This window comes from Nipponia nippon, unplaced genomic scaffold (genome assembly GCF_047370975.1).
Source record: "Nipponia nippon isolate SJK-2023a ecotype South Korea unplaced genomic scaffold, ASM4737097v1 scaffold_14, whole genome shotgun sequence".
Taxonomy (NCBI): Eukaryota; Metazoa; Chordata; class Aves; order Pelecaniformes; family Threskiornithidae; genus Nipponia; species Nipponia nippon.
This window is the reverse complement of record NW_028262330.1, coordinates 8,183,034-8,204,636: the sequence shown is the minus strand read 5'-3', so window position 1 is coordinate 8,204,636 and position 21,603 is coordinate 8,183,034. Positions and strand designations below refer to the sequence as shown.

At 39.0% G+C, this 21,603-nt stretch overlaps 1 protein-coding gene across 1 annotated transcript in view; it reads right to left on the bottom strand.

Annotated features, from left to right (window-relative positions):
* The window catches only part of PRKCA (protein kinase C alpha), a 161,866-nt gene that overhangs the window by 97,568 nt on the left and 42,695 nt on the right, over positions 1-21,603 (bottom strand). Inside the window, exon 3 of the mRNA XM_087750664.1 lies at positions 3,383-3,465. Coding sequence (XP_087606790.1) covers positions 3,383-3,465 — 83 coding nt within the window. The remainder of the gene's footprint in view (positions 1-3,382; positions 3,466-21,603) is intronic.

Sequence of the window (21,603 nt, the reverse complement as noted above, 5' to 3'; positions counted from 1 at the left end):
AATTCTCAATAAAATTAAATGGTCTCGCACACAAATGTGTGTTCTCATTTATGAACTTCAGAAGAAAAACCCTGAAGAACCCACTTTAAAAAAAAAAAAAAATTCAAGAACACTTTCAAGAGTCAAACCATTCATTATAGATATAGAAGACCTCCTCATGAGTGTCGCCACTAAAATTGTCAATCAACAATAACTTTCATTAACATCTTTTATCACAACCGAGCACTAAGATAAAACTAGATTTAATTGTTTTATTCTACTTGTGTTTCAGGACCGAGCAAAGCAAATCAGCAATGTATTGCTTGTAGGTATGAACTATATTTAGAGAACATATAATTAAACAGACATTGTTTAATTGCTCAGACTGTTGCTGAAATTCTGGCCCCTTTGATGCTCAACAGGTTTTTTGCCATTGACATCAGCGAAGCTGCATTTCACCCAGCCTGACCGCCGCTAGCACAGCTACAGACATATGCACCAGGATGAATCCGGCCCTAGCACCTACCCTGGCTCAGATCTGGTAATGGTGACCTTTACCCAGTTTGGTAATAATGGTCACACACCCGATATGTAAATTGTTGCCTATAAACTTCAGGTGAGAGTTCCTAGGAAAGCAGGTCCCATAGCAGACAGCGCAGTGAAACACCAATACTGCCACTGCCCACGTACGCAATACAGAAGGTGTATGGAGAATTACAGAATTCAGAGAATCACCCAAATGCCATCCAGTGGGATGCAAAGAGGTCGACTACACCTAATGTATACAGCAACAGAAGAACACAAGACAGCAACAAAAAGTAGCAGCTATGGCTACTTACTTTTAGAAACAGGAGATGGGGAGAGAGTAGGTGTTGCCATCTACATTCTGCATGTTAGTTTAGTGACAAGAGCACTCACCCGGACTGGGGAGATGTGGATGTTAGCCTTTCTGTAGCTGAAGGCACTTCAAATCCACAACTTCCAAATTCCAAAAGACCGCTTTAACTGTTACACTATACAGACAGAGCCAAACTCCACACTTCCCTTCAAAGCTTAAAGAATTCAAGAACTTTCAGAAAAGGAAGGGTATGAAGAATAATTTTGGTTTCTTGTTTCTGCCTTCATGATTATTTTAATAGTAGAGTCTCCTTTGATAAAATGCACTACGGAATGCTACGAGTGAAGCCAGACTGAGGACTGGCTTCCCTCCTGCATTACAGAGAGGCCCTGCGAATGCCTGTAAGCCTCTGCATTGGCTTCCAAGGGAGTGCTCTACTACATTATTGTCAAAAGTCTCTTCCTTTGACTTCTGTCATAAAAATTGACCTCAGCTCAGTTAAGTGACTTACAAGAAAGCTGTGCTCTATGCTAAGTGGAAAGAGATGCTTTATGTACAGCCCTGAATAACTGTCAAAACTCCCGAGGAATGCATCGCAGCTGCACTGGCATTTCCCATGCCCTGGTCCCATTCAACATGCTTAATGAACCTTTGGCAAGGCCCATGTTCTTTGCACAGGTAATCAATGCAACTGCTCCGTGCTTGAACCCTGACTTCTCAAAGCTTACTCCCTGACTTGATCTATGGGTGTCCTTAACTTCTGGTGACTGCATCCGTTCATAGCAGGGCTCTTAGGTTAGGTACTCTGAATTTCATTGTTGGAGCAATGCTCTTTTGGGGAGTCATGGCTCTTAAATGGCAACAAGTAACCAGGACTGCAGCAGGAGCAGCTGATGAAAGAACATCTGAGATGAGGAGCTAAGTACAAAAAAGTGGATAGGAAGAAAAAGACAGCTGGAGATACAGGTACAAATGAAATAACAGAGCACTTCATAAGTTACCAGAACTGAATATGGAAAAGATGGAAAGGTGAAAAGAAAGGCTTCGGTTACAATTATATATTAGTTATATTATATTTAGTTGATTTTAGCAATGATATTTTGAGTACTGTGAAGCTTCTTCCATTGTAAGCAGTTGCCAAAGTAGTAGCCATTGAAGGCAGGCGATCTCCGGGAAAAGGTACTGTTCAGGAGCAGACTCGCGAGAGGGCCACCTCTCCATAAGGGGGGAAGGGGCGGGGGGAAAGTTAGGAAGAAAAGAGACGGATGTTGAGGAGAGTAGTGTTTCTGCCACCAACTTCAGCGTGCTGCCAGAAGACTGTCAGGTCTCATCCCTGTTCAACTCTCTCCGCAACCAGAGAAAGACCAACCACAGGTATGACTGAGGTCACCTAAGAGCTGGTTTGCTCTCTGGGAGTGACTCTCTCTATCAGCTGAACAGGAGAAACCGAATAGAGTAACCGTACTCCTAACTCAAGCATTTTTTTTATGTACCTAAATTTAGATTATGTGAAATGTTTAAAAAAGAAACTGTTTTTAAAATTGTTCTCAGTTCTTTGACATGTCCCTGTATTTAAATTTAAAAATAAGAAAACTTTTTAACGTCTCAAATTTTCCAAAACCCCTTGTGGCTTCTGCCCATACATTGTTCACTGATCTCATGGCTAGCATATTAAAACAATTCATGAGAAGCTCATTAAAACCTAGCAAGAAAAGTCTTCTGGTGCATTTCATCAGAGGAGATAATAGCCTACAATCTAGAGCATGAATATGTTATAAAAAAACAAAACAGAGCCGTTCAGACAAAGAACACTTGGAATGTATTGTTCCCATAAGCAGATGTTAAATTACTTCACTGTAAAGTAGAATTTATAAAACCCACAGAAATGTTATTTTTATGTGAACAAACAAGATTAGTTTATTATTTCAGCAGGGTGACACAAAATTCTTCTACATGTGTCTCACCATGTAGGCAGATGTGTTGCACGTAAAAACTAGTTGTTGATCAAAAACGCTACGCATATATACAAGTATTGACAGAACAAGATAGACTGGGTGTATCCTGACTGGTATATTAGCTCAAGCATGAATATAATTGTTTTGAAAACCTATCTCAGATAAGCCAGCTGGCTCAAGATTAAACTGTCATCTAATTGGAGCTATAGATCCTTGTGTGTAGAGAGGACAAGGACTGAAGTCAACTCTGAAGTTACATCTTGAGATAAGATGGATACAAAGAAAGCCCAGAAAAAGCCTCAGCCTTTCCCAGGAATTGTTAATATCAAATACATCCAACATAAAGCTGACTTCATGCTTGGGTAAACACCTCAGGGTTCTCACATTCTGAGGGATACTGATCTTGGTCACACATTCATGGTTACTTTTTTTACCAAAAATTGATCTTTAAAGTCCATAAATATTCACTTCAGAACTGTTAAAAACCACTAGGACTACAATTATCTGACGTAAAGGGCCTACTGATATTGTTTGTAATGCATTCTCACAGTTAGGTGTAACAACATAAAACTATGTGTCAAAGCGCCGTATTAAATTTCAATGTACTTACATCAGTGTCAGGTCCCTTGTCAGCCCCAGGACAAGAGAAGGTAACAAACTCATGGCATCTCTTATGAACCACAAAACAGCAAACTAGTAAGAAAAGGGAAACCAACAGTTAGAATGGCATAGGTTTTTTTTTTTTCTTTCTATTGTAACAAATATAATTACAGCGGAAATAAAACTTATAGTCAAATGTTTCACCTGTAAGTCAATGAAAGAAAGCAGAGCCTAATGTTAAATAAAGACACACAAGAAAGGCAGACATCAAGTAAACAATATAATTAAAGAGGAGATAAGCATGCACATTTAAAAACCAAAACACTCTACACAATGATAAATTTTTAATGTTTAAGACAGCCCATAGTGTTAAAATATAGTGTGGGATGAACAATTCTATGAAGCCGCATTTCCTGAATCTAAATCCATATCTGTAACAGGAACTGCCAATGTGCATTCAGGCAAGAGCAGGAGGCATAAATGAGGAACGTTAATCTGGAATGAAACCCATCCTTGGGATGGGATTTGTTCACCTGCGTGCCTTGGTGAAGATGTCACAAAGATCCAATGCCTACTGGTTAATTACTTCTGTGAGAAACCAAAGCTCTGAGTGAAGACTCTTGTAGGGAACAAAGTGTTCTCATATCACAGAATGGCAGGAGATAATGGGAAAAGAAAATTAGCTCCTGCTTACAATATGACTCCCATTTAAAATTTATGAATGATCTGAAAGAACTTTTTCTTTCTGAGATAAGGAAAGTTACTTTCATTTAATTATGCCATGTGACCCAGGCTGTAGGTTGTCACACAGCATAGGTCATACATGTCCCCCCAAACCACATAAAAAGAACAATTTGCTGGAGTGTGCTTGCTTTTCACCCTCACTACAGGTTCTTTTCTTAACGTTAATGTTAATTAACATTTTCTTAATGTTAAGCTTAGTTCAGGTATTTCAAAATTGGTCCACGTTTCAACAAAACAGAACAATCTAGATTTGAGATTGTGAAAATCTTGAAATAAACACCATACCATCAAGCAATAAGTCAGGAGATTATAATGAAACGATTCAAAAGTAATGCACAATTCCTTTACAGATAATACATTCCCTGAACACTTTAAATTTTTCATTCCCAATACATAAAAACACACTATTTCAAAGGACACTTCTAAAGAACAAAATAGATTTCAATTGATTTGCAACTGCAAACACTGAATTTCCTCAACTTCAGTGGAAACCAAATTAAATTATCTCAATTTTTCCAAACAGCTCATTTCATGAGGCATCTTTAACAGTTCTCTTTCCCATTTAAAGTGTATACGAATTTCTTTCATACATGAAAAATATAAATAAATGAAGAGAGCTGAGAAAGATGTTATCATGTGCACCTTCATGTCATTGCAGCATACAGCAACGATTCCGCCATAATGCCAGGCCGGCCTCATTTGCATCCTTAAGTCAGCCGTCTGGCGTTGAAGAAGTCTAATCACCCTTATATCTTTCTCCAGCTATTTTTCATCATCATCCCATGCAGCAATTGTTTCCAACGGTTCTATTTCTGACATGGCATATGTTTATTCTGTGGGCAAATGGAATAAAATGGGCTCTGCTCCACTGATTCCAGATAAGCTCTGTCGACTTCACGCGAGCCAGAGTTCTGGCTCAATGTACGCTGCCCACTTGGTTGTCTAGTTTGTTAATCAATCTAAATCCCAATGAATCCTACAATTATCATTTCGATGGTTTGTTTCTACCAACTGGAAGATCACTAAGTGGCAATTACTATTATTATTACTTGCAGCTGAAAAATGTTTCACTTCCAAATTTTATTTTTGGTTCCAAACCTTCCACTCGTGAAGACAATAGCCTGATTTATGTTTGCAGGAGTAAATCATATGAAAAAAATAATCTCGTTACATCCTTCAGAAAACAAAAAAGTTAACTAATTACTTTTGTATGCAGTGATCATACAGTTGCAAAATACAACATAATAATCTATGCAAAAGATCTGAGAAATATCTCTGGAAAGGTTGTAGAAGTGAGCTGCTTTACCGACGCCTGCCTTTCAAATTAGGATCTTAGGCTGGCTACTCCAACTCTGCCTTTATTCAGCAAGAGCGCACGTTACAAAAACTGCATATTTGAGCATCTATTTTGGGCAATATTTATGAAATATCGTAGTCACATCCTATCTCTGAGTTGACAGCCTCTCGTAGAGTGTTAAAGAATTCATTCAACTAGAGACAATGTCGACCTTGTTTTTAATATGATACATCATAAGTGCCAAGATAGACACGTAGGAAAAACAGTGCCACTCTGTGCTACAGCCTCATTCTAAGGTTATGAACTTCAGTTACTAACTTCCGTGAAAACGATACTAATCACACTACAATGGAAACTCCAATTCAGCTGCCAAAACAAGTAAACCAGACAGCCTTTGTTCTTTTGGACTTTAAGGTACACTTCAAAAAAAGACACTTATTAAGGCTTCAATTATCAACGTTGACTACTGAACTTTTTAAAACCTTTCTCTTCAGTCTACTCACAGACTGGCTTGTGTGCACCTCAACACTGACAGTCTCCGTTCTTTTTCCTTTCCCATTTGTATTTGTAATGGGTTACCTATCTCCAGAGAACTTTGTTCCTTAGTAAGCAACTCAAAAGCATCAGACCTGTCTCACCTTTGGAGAATACTCAAATGTGAACCAAATAGCTTGACATAAGAATAAACAATGGAATAGGCAACTCTCATGGAATCATAAATCTAAAGGGAAAAGGATAAGGGTGAACTAACATCCCTTGTTAGGAGCCATCATTTCCATACATAAAATTTAACATTCAAATTTTCATTTTGAAATTTTCATTTTGAATTAAAGTTTTCATAATTTCACAAAGAAATACAGAGCTAGAGAATTCATGTAAGAATTTACTTTAGTTCAGATCACTGCAAACAAAATGTTATCTGCTTAAAATAACATGCTGTTTTTTTAGAAATAGAGACAAAAAATAACCTCTCACTTGTTACTTGTTTTGAGAAGATGTTAATAGCTTCACATCACTTATTGCAGCTGTTAAGAAGTCACATTATGTTCACCACCTTCTTGTAATGAAAGTTATATTACACTACTTTGCAGAGACTGCCAGGAAATTTGCTGCTTTACATTTTAACAAGAGTATAAGTAGAAGCGAGCTGGCACACATTATGCATAGTAGCTCGAGAGCAAGTGGTATCTCGAGGCTGACAGTTAAAATTAAAAAGAAAATTATTGAGGTATTTTCATGTTTTGACAGTGTGACTTTGATCTGTGGTATATATAATATGGTTGTGAGCTTCCATCCTTGCCAGCTCTGGACTTGCTGGAGATAAACACTCCCTCAGCAGCCCAGGGAGGGGGCGCGGGGAGGGCACAGGGAGGAAGGGAGAGAACAAAACAGGCCTTGTGTTGCAAAACCAGACTAACTGCTAGGTCTCCACTGGCACGTTGCATCTACCAGGCTGATCCCTCGCCCTCCAGCCTCCCAGCAATGCCACAGAGAGCACGAAACGCTAAATGGGTATCATGAAAACAAGGAAGAATGTGGTACGGAGCCCTCAATCCGTTCTCAGAACAAACAAGCAGAAGATGCACTACATGATTTGTAGGATCTATGATACATACTGGAGGGCAATTCATTCTATCCAACACTTCTCTGTCGGTGCACAGCACTGAGAAAAACATGTTTATATTAATAATATAGAGAGACCTATAGTGTCATTAAATAAATTTACTAGGAATAGATTAAGCTCAGGAACAGGGAAAATTTCCAGAGCAAGAAGAGTAACAAGAAATAGGATTTAGCAATACTTGTTTTTCTCTTTTTCTGAACATATGATGATTATAGCTTGTAAAAAAATAATGAAAACCCCTTTTATATTAAATATAAACAAGGCTGTAGATTATAAAACAAACACAAGTCAGAAGAAGCACTACATTTGAATGTTATTAGCACACTGAAACCGCAGGGAATTTTTGAAAATTGCATTACCCTAACTTTTTCAACATATATAATTTATAATACATCAGCTAGTTCTTCTGTCAAGTTTCACCTGATCTAGAAGAGATTGCTATCTCGAGAGAGTACCCAGGCTAACACAACTGCTATATGCAATCTTTCCACTTGGCATTTACAACACCTTTCTCACTAAAACAGCCTACAGCCCAGCAAGATACAGCCTGTTCCAGGATAACAGTTAATAAGAAAAACAGCCGTCTCTCCCCATCACCTTAACTTGTTACTAAGCTCCTTAAAGCTCTCTTGTAACACCGCTAGGTCACACAGCACCCTTACAGCACTAATCTGCGTGGTGCTGCACATTGCTTGCTTCATGGATTATCTTTATTTTCACTGCAGTTTCTGCAAAACTCAAACTAACTTCCCCAAGCAGCATCAAAAACCTACCTGGAAGTCAAAGTATATAGACTACATGACATCAGTATGGATAAATTAGGGCCGATTCCTACTTCTAAGCTCCAAGTCTACCAGTCAATAATTGGTTTACGTATCCTCAGATTCATACATCTGACCCTGCTGCACAGATATTCTTTTTCAGTTTTGCCAAGTTCACTTAGGCTAAATAAGTAGGGGGGAGGACAGAAATAAGATCTCTTCTATGTATTTTTAAAAACTTAAGAGAAAGTAATGGTTAACTGCAGCAATATCTTATTTGTGTGAAAGGATTATACAGATCATCTGGACAGTCTTAACTACTCAGGTCATTAACTCCTTTACACTAAGTATAAAACAGACGGATGTCGCCGGTAAGCTGGCTTGGCAAGATCTACAACAGTGTGCAAATACAGTCTGTACGCCTGGCAGAGAATGCATATACGTTTTCATTTACCCAAACAACTTCAGCAGACCTGGTAGGACAGTGGGATACAATTATAAATATATACCTGCAGCTATATATGTAACATATTTTTAAAACGGCTTGGATTTCATAAAATACCTCACATAATATATTCAGATTTGTCTGAATACTATATTCAGACACATACTATACCAGACGTCATTTTTGCCATCCATTACAGGGAAAAGAAGGTCCATGATACTGTTTTGCCCCCTAAAACTGCAGTGCTATGTTTGCAAAACTGAGGAAGAGTTTCAAAGTCTTAAAGTATTTAATGTAATATAAAGTATTCAACACTGTTTCAACCTACTTAGTAATTATGTACTTTTGAAAAGATAGAGATCACTGTTTCTATGTGAAGTCCTTGCTAAAATTTCACAAAGCTATTTATCTCTCTCCTTTCAGGTGTCCCATTTTATACATGAATAATAACCCAGAAGTCATCTATCAAAACCGGTCCTGGAACAGCTATTTCAAGAACTTGTAACAGCAAAAAAGATGACCCACAATCACAGACTTTTTATATCACTTCTGTAGCATGAATTCACTTTAGTTTAAAAATCAGCTGACCTTAACGCGTTGTGTGCCAGCAACAAAGACACTCTGGGTGTCTGCTGTAATCTGCTTTGTAGCTGTGTACAAGCACATCAGCAAGGAACAGCACGACTCTTTCAATTAAAGAACGAACCCAATATGAAAGCCCACAAATGTTTCTTGTGAACACTGAACATTAGTTCTTCAGATTTTTCAACTAATTCAGCAACAACCCCAATCGCAGAAATAGGATGTCTTAAATAAAGCAGCTGCCTTCAGTTTGATGTATTACCTAACGCAAAAATACAGGGCTGAGAAAGCGGGCAGTAGGAAGCAGCACAGGCTGTATGTATTTTCAGACTGTATGAAACGACAGGATACAAGATGAAACTGATCTCCAGAATGCAGCTGTTGGGTTTTATTTTGTTTTGTAATATGGCTGGAATCCTGGATACCAACTGAAAGCAAAGAGCTTTTGGAAAATCACGGTAACTGCCGTTACCGATACTATAAGACACAGTCTCACTGAATCCCAGTCACGTCATCTAGCCTGAAAAAAGAAAGAGGTCCTCAATAAGTAAAACCTGCACTAAAACTAAGAGCAATCACCATGGCTTTGCTCTTACAAGCCCAGTCGCCATCAGATGCCACGTTCTTCCACTTCTGCCTCCATCCACCGAGCCCAGGACCAGCTCGATGGAGCCCTGGCCCAGGAGGCTGCCGTGGCCAGAGCTGCTCCTCGCTGCCAACCAAGCTGAAAACTTTATTGTTCAGTCATGAGATGCCTAACGCACTGAAGACAAACATCTGAAAGACTTATGCGATGTCTTAATCTTTCATCTCACATTAAATCACCCACACGGTCAATTTAACACAGCCTGAGCCACGCTTCACAGTAATGTCTGAATCCGTTCACAGCTCGGAGCACGGAAAACTGATGAAATACAGAGAATGTGCTAGTACAGCTGTGAGGTTTTACCATGAGGTTTTCAGAAATATTTTAGAACATTTTAGTACTAGTGTTATAGTTTGTTTTTCTCAGCACTTTACTTCATAATTGAATGATATCAAGCTACTGGTGGCTGTAAACCAAAACATTTCCTTCTTTGAGTATGATTTGTATGGACACAAATGTACAAGTGAAATGCCAGACCTAAATGCCAAGAGCTGAACATTAAGTATTTTTGTATATTTTGAATTTAAGTCTAGGCTTTCAGTTGTGTTTGAGAAACCTTATAACATACTAACAAAATTAATGAACCTTGCTTGCCAGTAAACACAATCCACACGCTAATTCCATTATTGCCAAAAGATGGTATTTGTTTTCCTTCAGGATGGGAAGAAGTGAGGCCAGGATGATGCTGAACAAGCTGTTTGAAATATGAACAGAGCCATATCCCAAGTACTAAACTACAAGAAATAAACTTCCTGTGATACCTGTTTGGACACAATCCTGACAAGAGAACTGCGTCACACTTGCTAACACAACAAGGATAATCACATAATTCTACATTTACTTACATATGCAGAAGTCAGTAAAAAGATGATAGAATCCTTTGACGTTAACTTTCGCATAATCATGACTCCAGAATAGCGCAATGGGGCTTCAGAGGTATTAAAGCAAAATACTTCTGCCTTGCACATTTACTTCATTTATTTTGAAAAGAAAGGAGAGCACTTCATTTTAAAGGATGAAAGATCTAATCCCACAAAGCACATGTTACAGCAGCATTTATGTGTGATTTAATGTTTATGCCTGATCTAGAATTATATAAATTTAAGTATGAAGAAAATCATGATACTGATTCACAGAAACGCCAGCCCAGACATACTTCCTTCTCTTCAGTCCAATTTCATTTGCTCTTTCTAATTTCTTTTAGCATGGGGAAGGTCTAAATCAAAAGATAATTATAAAACTTCTTAAAATCTTGTCACAAAAAACTCAGCTTGCATTGTTTAATGACGATTATCTCTGTAAGAGTTAAACTTGCTATCTAAATGCACTTTAAACTGCAACAATTAGCTCATTTTTGTTTGCATGATTAATCAATTCTGTAGCCTGTTCTACGGTGTACTCTGTGCTAAAATAACTGCATTAAAAATGAAAGATATTAATTTTGTACCCCAAAGGCACAAAAAACCCTGGACAGGCATTATTTAGTCTCTTGCTGACGCCAAACCAAATCCTTTGGATATAATGAAATTGTCAGTATGCATTGCATTACTGTACTTGCAGTGCAATACACGGTATCTTTAGTGAGAAGATACATAGATATTCCCATTTGGTGCTGGATTGTAATTACTATTAAGATTCAGATCTGGTAGTTTATTCTACGTTAGCTCTAATTTGATAGCTTTCTTTTCCTGAACACAAAAAAGGTATTAATACATAAACAATACAGTCCTGTTAATTTATAACTTCTATGAAAATAACGGTCCAATCAACTAACAAAAGGGACGATATTAAAGGTACGTGAACACCACCAACTGGCACCGACTACAGCAAGCCGGGATGGGCAGCAGTGGGCAGGAAGCTACAGTAGCACGGCCTCCAGTGCCGAGTTCCGCACTGCGCTGAGAACTTGCTTAATACAGAATTCTACAGCGTACGGTTATTAGAGCTGAAAGACTTCTGGTTGACAGATGATTACCAGATTACTTCATATATACCTTCACAGTGACCCATTACAAGATGCAAAGGGTAAAAGCAGGGGACGGGATGTATGTCAGAAGAAAGTGTCGCACAACAGCACTCATGTTGGTCTGTGGTAATGAGCCTCTCACCTCCTCTTCTCTCCAGGTTTTGGGATGACTACAACTTCACGATCAAAGAGCCAGCAGCTGCTTGCCATTCCTGCCCTGAGGCCTCCAGAAGTTCCATTCCAAGAAAACACAGGGGTTGGTTTTTTTACGGCAATAATTATTCCCTGCCTCTCTCAACCTATCAAATGTGTGGCTTGAATAGCAAAAAGCACTTTAAAATAAAAAGGTTCAAAAGATATGTCTCAAATTTTCAAAGGATACAGAGGAAAAAAGAGAAAGTTCAGCTCCTCTTGGACATGAGGGATACTAATAAAACCAACTGATAATCACTTTAGACACTTTTCTCAAGGGGTTCAGACTGGGGTTTTTAATCTTTCCCACCCATTCGGTTTCAGTAGTAGTATTATATCAAGAAACTGAAGATGCTTCACTAATTTAAGATTTTTCCTTTTGCTGTTTCTCCTCATTATTTTTATGTTAACCAACAGATACCCAAGATTTGTTGCAAGTCTTATCCAGTTACATGCATCTCATTAAAGGGTCATCTGCTAGAAACATCAATATCACTTTCCTACTCTAATCAATCGCTGAAAACATAGTTTCATCCCAAAGTAACTGCAAGTTCTCAGGAAGAAAAACAACATGCACAAAAAAATAAAGCCCCGCATTAGACCAAGTACAGTTAGAAATTTATTGCCAATGTAAGACAACACATAAGACAAACACATAGAGAAATCAATTCCAGAATTAAGAAAATTCACCCTCAGCCAATAGGTGGAAGATTTTTCCCCCCCAGTGTGTTTGAAGGGTGTATTATTTACTTATAACAAGCAGATTAATTTCTTAAGTTTGCTAGTTACCAAAATTACATGGTTGGATGGATGATATAAGCTACAGTAATTCATTCCAAATAGCAAAAGTGGTATTTATAGGAAATACCTGTGGGTTCAGAGGTAGGTAGAACATACACAACAAAATAAGAAACCATGGAAACATGTCATTTAATTATGAATGCATTGTTTACATTTGCAGTAAAACATTTAAAGAAAAAAAATTCACAACAAAGCAGTGGTTGAGATGGGAGATTTGCAGCAAGAAAACCAGTATGGCAACAGGCAGCGGAATCTGTCACCATATAGTCACTGTAACTTTTAAAGTTAAAGGCACATTTTGAGCATGAATTCAGGAAAACTGAACTAATTGTACCCATTAGTCTACTAATTCAGCACTAGGCTTTCATGTAAAGCCCTTCTTAGTTTACACATCTTGGTTCCCAGTGCTTTGCCAGCTCAAACGTTTGCACTCTCAGGAAAGCGCTACATCAGCACGCAGAGCTGACATAGTGATGATTTCTTAAGTGACCACTTTAATTTGACATATGGCACATTGCTCTCCAAACCAGTGGCCCTGTCTGCTTGCTTCTATGTCTTAACATTTATGCAGTCAATTTTTTTTGGCAAGGTTAGGTTTTAGCTGGACCAGTTCCCCGAGCTAGCTCAATACACAGAACATGAAAGTTCACGTAGCACAAAAATAGAACTACAAGACCACCATAGCAGCCTAGATTTATGCTAGATTTATACTAGATAAAGCAACTGTGTGATAACAACCTATATGAATGTTAAAACTCAATCCATCTTGCATGATGAAGTCAAAGAACTGAGAAGATTTCTTCAGTTTGTCTAGATGGTTGAGAAAGATTTCAAAACATTTTTCAAGTATAGACAACATTTCTAGAATTTGATCTTTATCTCAAAATGCTCCCCAAAATTTAGCCTACGTTTGAGTTCTTAGAAAGAATAACGGCTATTCTTGTTATTAAGTCATATAGAACCCTGACTATGAAAATAGTATACAAGCATGTTCCACTGTATGGTCATGACATATTTGTGCAGTTTTTCCTGGCTCCCTGAAGCAGCAATTTAAACAGCATTTCTTAGTTTATGGCAGATAGAATGAGTAGTATTCTCATGATATGGAAAGGTAAACACTATTTCCTATCCCACATATTTACTAAAAGCAATATATTAGCATAAGTAAAAAATGAGGCATGAACGTCAGTGGTATGTTAGCTGACATTCATCTGAGAATGTTGCTTATAACATTACTGCTTATAAATTTTCAAACAGCAATAAGGGACTGGAATTCAGTAAGCCACGACTCAGCCCCCCCCCCCCCAGAAAAACAAAAAGAAGAGATTGCAACTCATTCCTACTCACCATGGAACATGCATAAAGGGTCTACAGTCCAAAAGTGAATCAAATTAATTTCTGTCATTACTGTCTTTTCAGACAATTTTTATTCAAGGTTTTACTGTATGACATATTAGCACTTTAGAAGAGATCATAAAGGCAACTGAAAAAATTAAAGTATTCTGTAATTGCACACCAAATCTTTAACTTGGTAAGGAAAATAACAACCAAAATTTGAGCTTTCAGTTCACAGTTTTTAAAAGCACAGATTACTAACAGGTAAAATAAGACCTCTCCCTATTTTTTGTGTGTGTTAAAAAAAAAAATGAAACCCTTCATGAGTATTTCTTGAAAAGAAACCACTGAAACCACTTTCTTTTGAACTTTAAAGTTTTTCTGATGTATAATAATAAGTATTTTCCCTCACTAACTTAACTGTCCTGCTTCTGATATACAGTGCAACAAAGCAATTCAGCCTTCTTATAATATGCACTTAACATCATTAGCAATTTGTCTTTTCCAAGGTCTCCACAATGCACATACGGATACCTGGGATGCTGTATTATCCCCAAACCAACAGAAGTACTAGTGGATCTATTTTTTCTAAAAGATAAGCTATTGCTAGAAGCATAATATAAATCACCCTGCTAGGTATCTGGATAAGTTAAAATAGACCTATTTTATTTTTCTCCAGGAAGAAGAAAGTACAGGTCAGAAATGTAAATGTCATTAGACTCTCTGCTTAACTGTAGCACTCTTCTAGCACTCCAGTGAGTCGGGGGGCGGGGGGGGGGGGGAGAGAAAAAAACCCCAACCACCAAAAACCAGACACAGCCTAGCATCCAGCCCCAGAATGACATCTGGGAGCAGTCAGTCACTGGATACATACTGCACGAGACACGGATCTGCCTCCTCCCGGGCAGTATAGCACAGCAGTTGGGTGCAATCAGGTCCCACGTTTCCAAACCACACCAGTGTGAAAATGAAACTGCATGCATCCACGCGTGCAAGTGCGCAACCACGAATGCAAGAAAGTACACACAATCATGGCAAAGGAACATACGCAGACAGTACTGTTGAGGAGTTTCCATGAGCCGACACAGAGAAAAGACAGAGATAGGGTAATTAAAGCACTTCAATGGGACAAGGTTTCTTTGTTGTGCTATGAAGTCCATACAATGATGATGAGAAACGGTGAATACTGAGAACAGACGGCAAAAGCTCAAGGTTTATTGAACAGAGTACACGATCTCGAAGGTCTGAGGCAAGTCACCTCACTTAACTAGTTTCCCCAGTGCTACAATCTATGTTTATGCTTCTTTTCCTTCCCGAGTCACATAATTCAGACATTCAATGTCGCCCGTCGAATGTCTACATTCTAATGGATCGATGTCTGCACTTGGCAATGTTTCTCCTTAGGCCTCAATTTAGTAACAAAGATTATTCCATAGCTAGTTTGGAGCAAGATTAAAAAAGCCACTTTTTTCCCTTGCAAGATTTGGATTTAAGTCCTTATAATCAATAGCCTGAATAATACCCTCTTATATAATGCAGCTCATTCATTACATCTCACCCACACTTCTTAAATGCTGTTTAATATTTCTGATTCTGACTATTCCATTATTTCAGCCAAAAATAGTTTTTATTTTCAATCATTTTATGCCTTTTAATGCTGCACACTGCAGGGTGCTTAAATCCTTCACAAATTGAGTAAAATAATGCAGTAAAACTGTATGAAAGCAAGTGATTTATATAAAACTGCATGTTCTCTCTGTAAACAATGTGGAACTGTTACAGAAATGGATGGAAAATAACAAATTCCAGTAGATTCCAACTGGCATGCAAACAGATGAATTCCACATGAATTATGTTGAAGTGGTATAATAAATGTAGAACTAATTTCAGGCTCCAAAGTTTAAAAAAGTGCATCCCACATACAGAATAGTATCATAAATCAACAAACTACTATATAAGAAATCAAACTTCCATTAATACCTGGATGCAACATGAGTTTTCAGTGTGGCAGGAACTTTGCTTTAAAGCTGTCGTGATTAATTTGCAAATCTGTCATTCATAAATTCAGCGCAGAATGTTAAAATGGGACAAACCTGTGTCTTAGGCAAATGGCCAGGAGAGGGAGAGAGAATGTAAAGAGGTCGCAAAACACTCCAGCTAGAGTCTTTCCATAGAAAGTTTCTTAGGGAAATTAATTTCTTCACTAGTCCGGGTAAAAACATCCCTCCAAATTGGGAAGCAAACCTACAACAGCTGAAGTCTACAGTTTCAGTGCAGTGAGAATTCTGCCATGACACAGGCTGTCTGTGCTCGAGGGGCAGAAAACAAGCTAAGCAACCTCAGCCTGTCAAATTTGCTACTCAAGAAAGGAACATTAGCCTGTAGTTGCCTACCTACTTCACACAGGCATAAACCAGCATCACTGCTTAAAGAAATGGTTTTGGTACCTGCCCCACTCCACAGCTGCTTATTCCTGCCCTGGACCAGACCCTTCTTTTTGTGGCACTCCTACCTGAGGAGGATTCCCTCCTTGGCACAGTACCGGTGCTTACTGATGTAGCAACACCCCCAACTGACCGCACCAGAAAGGCTGGGTGGGCAGACAACCAGCCGGGCAACTGCATGAAACGCAGCTCCAGGGCAGGACCAGACTGCTTCCAGCTTGGAGCAGTTTACGTGGGTTGTGGAACAGCACCATAGTCTTCATCAAGAAAGGCTCAGCATCTTCACAACAGAGATCAGACAGGAAAATTACAGTTTCAGGTTTTGTCCCATTTCCTCAGCCATCCGCTACTCCTTTATTTTAACATTATATACCTCTAAAGCCAAAGATTTTGCTTTGAAATATTAATTGTTAAATTCTACAAAAAACCCACAGAGGCTGCCTGAGTTACATTAGATGTGATTGGTGAGAATTTCTACAACTGAAATACCGATGGATGTATATGTTCTGAAACTCACTGACTGGATAAAACTCGTTATAAACAGATTTATGAAAGTGACTCAGAATTTGGAACAAATTGAAGATAAGTAACAAAAAAAGGAACACAAAAAATGTGTTCTATTATTTTAAAAATGTGCGGTGCTGACAATGTGCATTAAAGCTGCTGAGGATAGAACCCCAGTTTCTTTATTTCAATGCCTTTATATTTGTTTTCTTCTCTGCACTGTCTTACAGCACAACTGCAGAATAAGGAGAGTTTTTGACATTTGGACATACTTCTGCTAAGCAACAGCTAACACTACTACTACTAATAATAGTAATATCAGGTATTACTCTAATCAGGAATTCATGGTTAATTTCCCTGTTGCATAATGGAATCTCATTCTTATCACAGAACTTTCATATCTCTGTAAAACAGATCTTTTTTAAAAAGATATGTATTGGGTTTGCGTGGCAAGGTTTTGGTAGTGGGGCAGGCTACGGGGGTGGCTTCTGTGAGAAGCTGCCAGAAGCTTCCCCTGTGTCCGACAGAGCCAGTGCCAGCCGCCTCCAAGAGGGACCCGCCACTGGCCAAGGCCGAGCCCATCCACGATGGTGGTAGCACCTCTGGGATAACATAGTTAAGGGGGGGGGAGGGCGACAAAAAAAACCCCAAAAAAGACTGCACAAGTGCCGCCAGAGAGAGGAGCGAGAATATGTGAGAGGAGCAACCCTGCAGACACCAAGGTCAGGGCAGAAGGAGGGGCAGGAGGTGCTCCAGGCGCCGCAGCAGAGATTCCCCTGCAGCCTGTGATGAAGACCATGGTGAGGCAGGCTGTCCCCCTGCAGCCCATGGAGGTCCACGGTGGAGCAGATCTCCACCTGCAGCCCCTGGAGGACCCCACGCCGGAGCAGGGGGATGCCCGAAGGAGGCTGTGACCCCGTGGGAAGCCTGCGCTGGAGCAGGCTCCTGGCAGGACCTGTGGCCCCGTGGAGAGAGGAGCCCAGGCTGGAGCAGGTTTGCTGGCAGGGCTTGTGACCCCGCGGGGGACCCACGCTGGAGCAGGGGCAGAGGGTGAGGAGCCCTCCCCTGGGGAGGAAGGAGCGGCAGGGACAGCGTGTGATGAACTGACCGCAACCCCCATTCCCCGTCCCCCTGCGCCGCTGTGGGGAGGAGGTAGAGAAAATCGGGAGTGAAGCTGAGCCTGGGAAGAAGGGAGGGTGGGGGGAAGGTGTTTTAAGATTTAGTTTTTATATTCTCATTACCTTACTCTGATTTGATTAGTAATAAATTAATTTCCCCAAGTAGAGTAATTTTGCCTGTGAGGGTAATTGGTGAATGATCTCTCCCTGTCCTTACCTCGACCCACGAGCCTTTCGTTACATCTCCTCTCCCCTGCCCAGCTGAGGAGGTCAGTGACAGAGCGGCTTTGGTGGGCACTTGGCGTCCAGCCAGGGTCAACCCACCACGGATACTATTTCAGTTGCTCTAAGCTTTTGTAGAAAAGCCACAAAAAATGGTAAACTTTTCTTTCAAACTACTGCTACAGGGTGTAAACTGGTATTTCATGCATTTTTATTTGTTTGTGAGGGAAGACAAAAGATCATACTTATGTCTTAAAAGTACACAAAGGGTTTTTTTTTAGTTTGGATTTTACATCCATTCACAGAGGCATTAACACAGTAAGTCTATTAACAGATGCAAGGGGTTTCACAAGTTCAATTGTGGTAATTAGTCATATTGCAGTTTTAAATGACTCCCTGCTCTAAAGAAAAAGATTATGGCTTTTCTTCTTGCTCTATTACCCAACTGGCATTTAAGTCAATCTGCTAAAAGTGTATCTGCTTCAATGGAAGCTCAAAATAACCCATTAAAGGAATATGCAAATCTCCAAGTGTTTGTTTGGGGTGGTTTTTTTTTGTTTTTTTTTTTTTTAATACTTTAACCTAATAAGAGCATATTACGTTCCTAAGAAATTCTGCCTGAATCTGTTATTCAGCACTCCTTTAGTTCTTCCATAATTCCACTTTTGCTGTCAGGAATAAGACAAAAAAATAGGCTATTTTACCGGCAAGATGTTTATAACAACTTCAAGTTCATACACAGGTTGCAGAAAACAAACATTCATCTCAACACCCATTCATAATGCTTAGTGCCGTAAGGAAAGCCTTTCCACAGACCGTGGGACATACTCAGCCGCTTGTTGCAATGCAGATGAGAACATGGCTGCTAACTGAAAAAACATCACTTCATGGACTCAGTACAGTGTTGCCCTCTATACTAAAATGCTGCATCAAAACATTGCTATTCCCAAAATCCTAACAGGAAAGATGGATTTCCATCTTTCAGATATACTGTTAAACACAGCTGCATCATGAAATTCATTTGGTGATGCTAGTAACAGATTTGATAAATACAAACACGTTGAACATAAGGAATATTGAAGAATATGGATTAGACTAACGGTCTTCTGAAATAAGACATTGCTTGCTGTGGGTTTGCTCCCTTCGAAAGAGACAGTGAACCACCAAACCTTATACAGAGGCAAAAAAAGGAGGCTACTATCTATTGATTAGTGACAAATAAGGTACTGGGAATTCACTAGAATGGTTACTAAAAGAAAACAATGCTTCTCACGAAAAGGGCCAGACCCATGTGGATCAAAATACTCCCTCTTTACACTTCATAGCATTTGTAAATTAGTCATTCAATGTAAGCCACACAGAAATAAAAAAATAACGTAAGTCAGAGTTTAACTTTGCAACAGTCTATTTTTTGGATTAACTAGCTCAATGTTTTGGAGTAAGATGCAACTAAAACCTGATGAACTTCCATTATACTTGTGGTGTTTTGATAATAGCTGGCACATGCTGTTCTGATTTACAGCGATGCATATTTTAGCTTGTTCTCAGGAGCTTTTATACAATACAAATTGGCCTCCTATGCCTTATGTTGGCTTCTTCATTTCAGGATCTTACACGTGAGGCTTTGTTAAATGGCTTTAAAAACGGCCTATGGTAAGAGAAGAAAAAAAATGAAACCCCATACCATCTTTTTAATGTGGAAAATTACTCCTACTTCATGGCAGTCATTTGATTTGATACAAGAATTACTAAAGCCTCAGCATACTCAAATGGCTTTCAAGCCTTTTCAGTGAATAACTCCCCTCTCAGGCATACTTTGTCCATTAAAATTCTACTTCCAGTAATGCTGTACGTTTAACATTCTGTTAGTGAGGAATTTACAATAAAGTCTGTTTTGCTTTAAGAGGAAAAAGCATTTATGTCCACGTGACAGCTTCCTTTGCATAGTACTTACATTCGTGTTAATGCCCTCCTGGCTTCCTCCAAATACGAAGTCAGCAGAGCTCTCCTACCTGTTAAGCTAATGGACACTGTTGTTAAAACATAAATCCAGGTCTTTACTTTTGCTGAGTAACACATGACTTGGTTTCTCTCCTGGTTTACAGTTGACATTTCTTTGTAAATAAAAATGTTATCCTTCTTCCTGACTGAAGCATTATGATTCATTAAGTTACAGAGGAAGGGAGGGATTGTCTTGAGTTTCCTCATTATTACAGATTTATAAATGAACACCAGTGGGATTTATCTCATCTACACGTTTAGACATTTACAGAGATCATATCTGTTTGAGTTCATTGCTTTATAATCAGAGTGAAGCAGGCACTTCTTCTTTTAAAAGAAGTGCTTTATCACATCCTGATATAAATAGCCTGCATCATGTGGAAAGGTCCCCCATTAGAAAAGATGGGTACTACTCTTAAAAAAAATGCTTTAGGATGAGATTAATCACATCTGAGGAGAGTCCATTTCTGTCCATAGGCTATAAAGGGATTCAAGACATCTCTCAGTTTAAAATTTACAATGTCGCCATTTACACGTGACTGGATTAATCTCACCCTATACGTTGGCTAAAGTAAAATAAGGTTTAAATTAGTAGGATAATCTGTGTATGCATTGTGCTCAGAGCCAGCTACTGCTGCTTGGCTGAAGCTGGTGCATCTGGCCCGTCTGTCTGAGCACACTGCATCAAATAGTGAGAATTCCCTGCGCTAGCGTGACCGAACGAGAGCTAATGCATTGCCTCGTGCCTTCTGGTTTCCATTAGTAGGACATTTACTGAAGATTTCTTTCCTAGGGATTTCAGGTTAAAAACTGTTTTATCTCTATTCTGGTGTCTAAGTGCTGCCCTCCTTCTACATAGTGAGTGCTTAGGCATTTGATCATGTCAACTTTTATGTCTCACTCCATATACAGAAAACCCAGCAGAAAGCTCATTTAGGACCAAGCAGCATGTGTGTAAGGACAGTCAAACCAAAGTCCCCTATAAATAGAGCACATTGACTTTCATCATTTTCAGTTCATTCCTTCCCTTTTTGGACCAATTTCTGGACATATTATGCAAGCTGGAAGAATAGATGCAAATTCCCTAGTGGCTATTAGTGTGTCTAGACTCATTCACTGACCTAGAAGATGTCTTAATTGCCTATTTTGTATCTGATGGGGAAAACATACTCTAACTTTTCCTGGCTGCAACCTTTGTCATTAAGTTTTCCAACTGAAATAACTGAATTTAATGAAAAGCAGTTATACTCCTTGTTCTCTGAGACTGAGTTATGTGGAGCACTTATCACAGGCTTAATATGATCCACAGGAAGCCTCTGTCCATTTAAATGTTTGTTTTCAGGACTTCAGATTGGTTTTGCTCTTGGCTACTAGACAAGATAGTGGCTGCTACCTATGAATCTTACTACCTTTTACAATATGCTAAGTTAGAATGAATAGGATAAAAACATCCATGTAAATTGAACTTCTTATCAGCATTTAACATTTTCATTTTATGGAAAAGTTTAATAATTTTCAGATGTGTCCAACTTTACAAATCGCCTGTAAG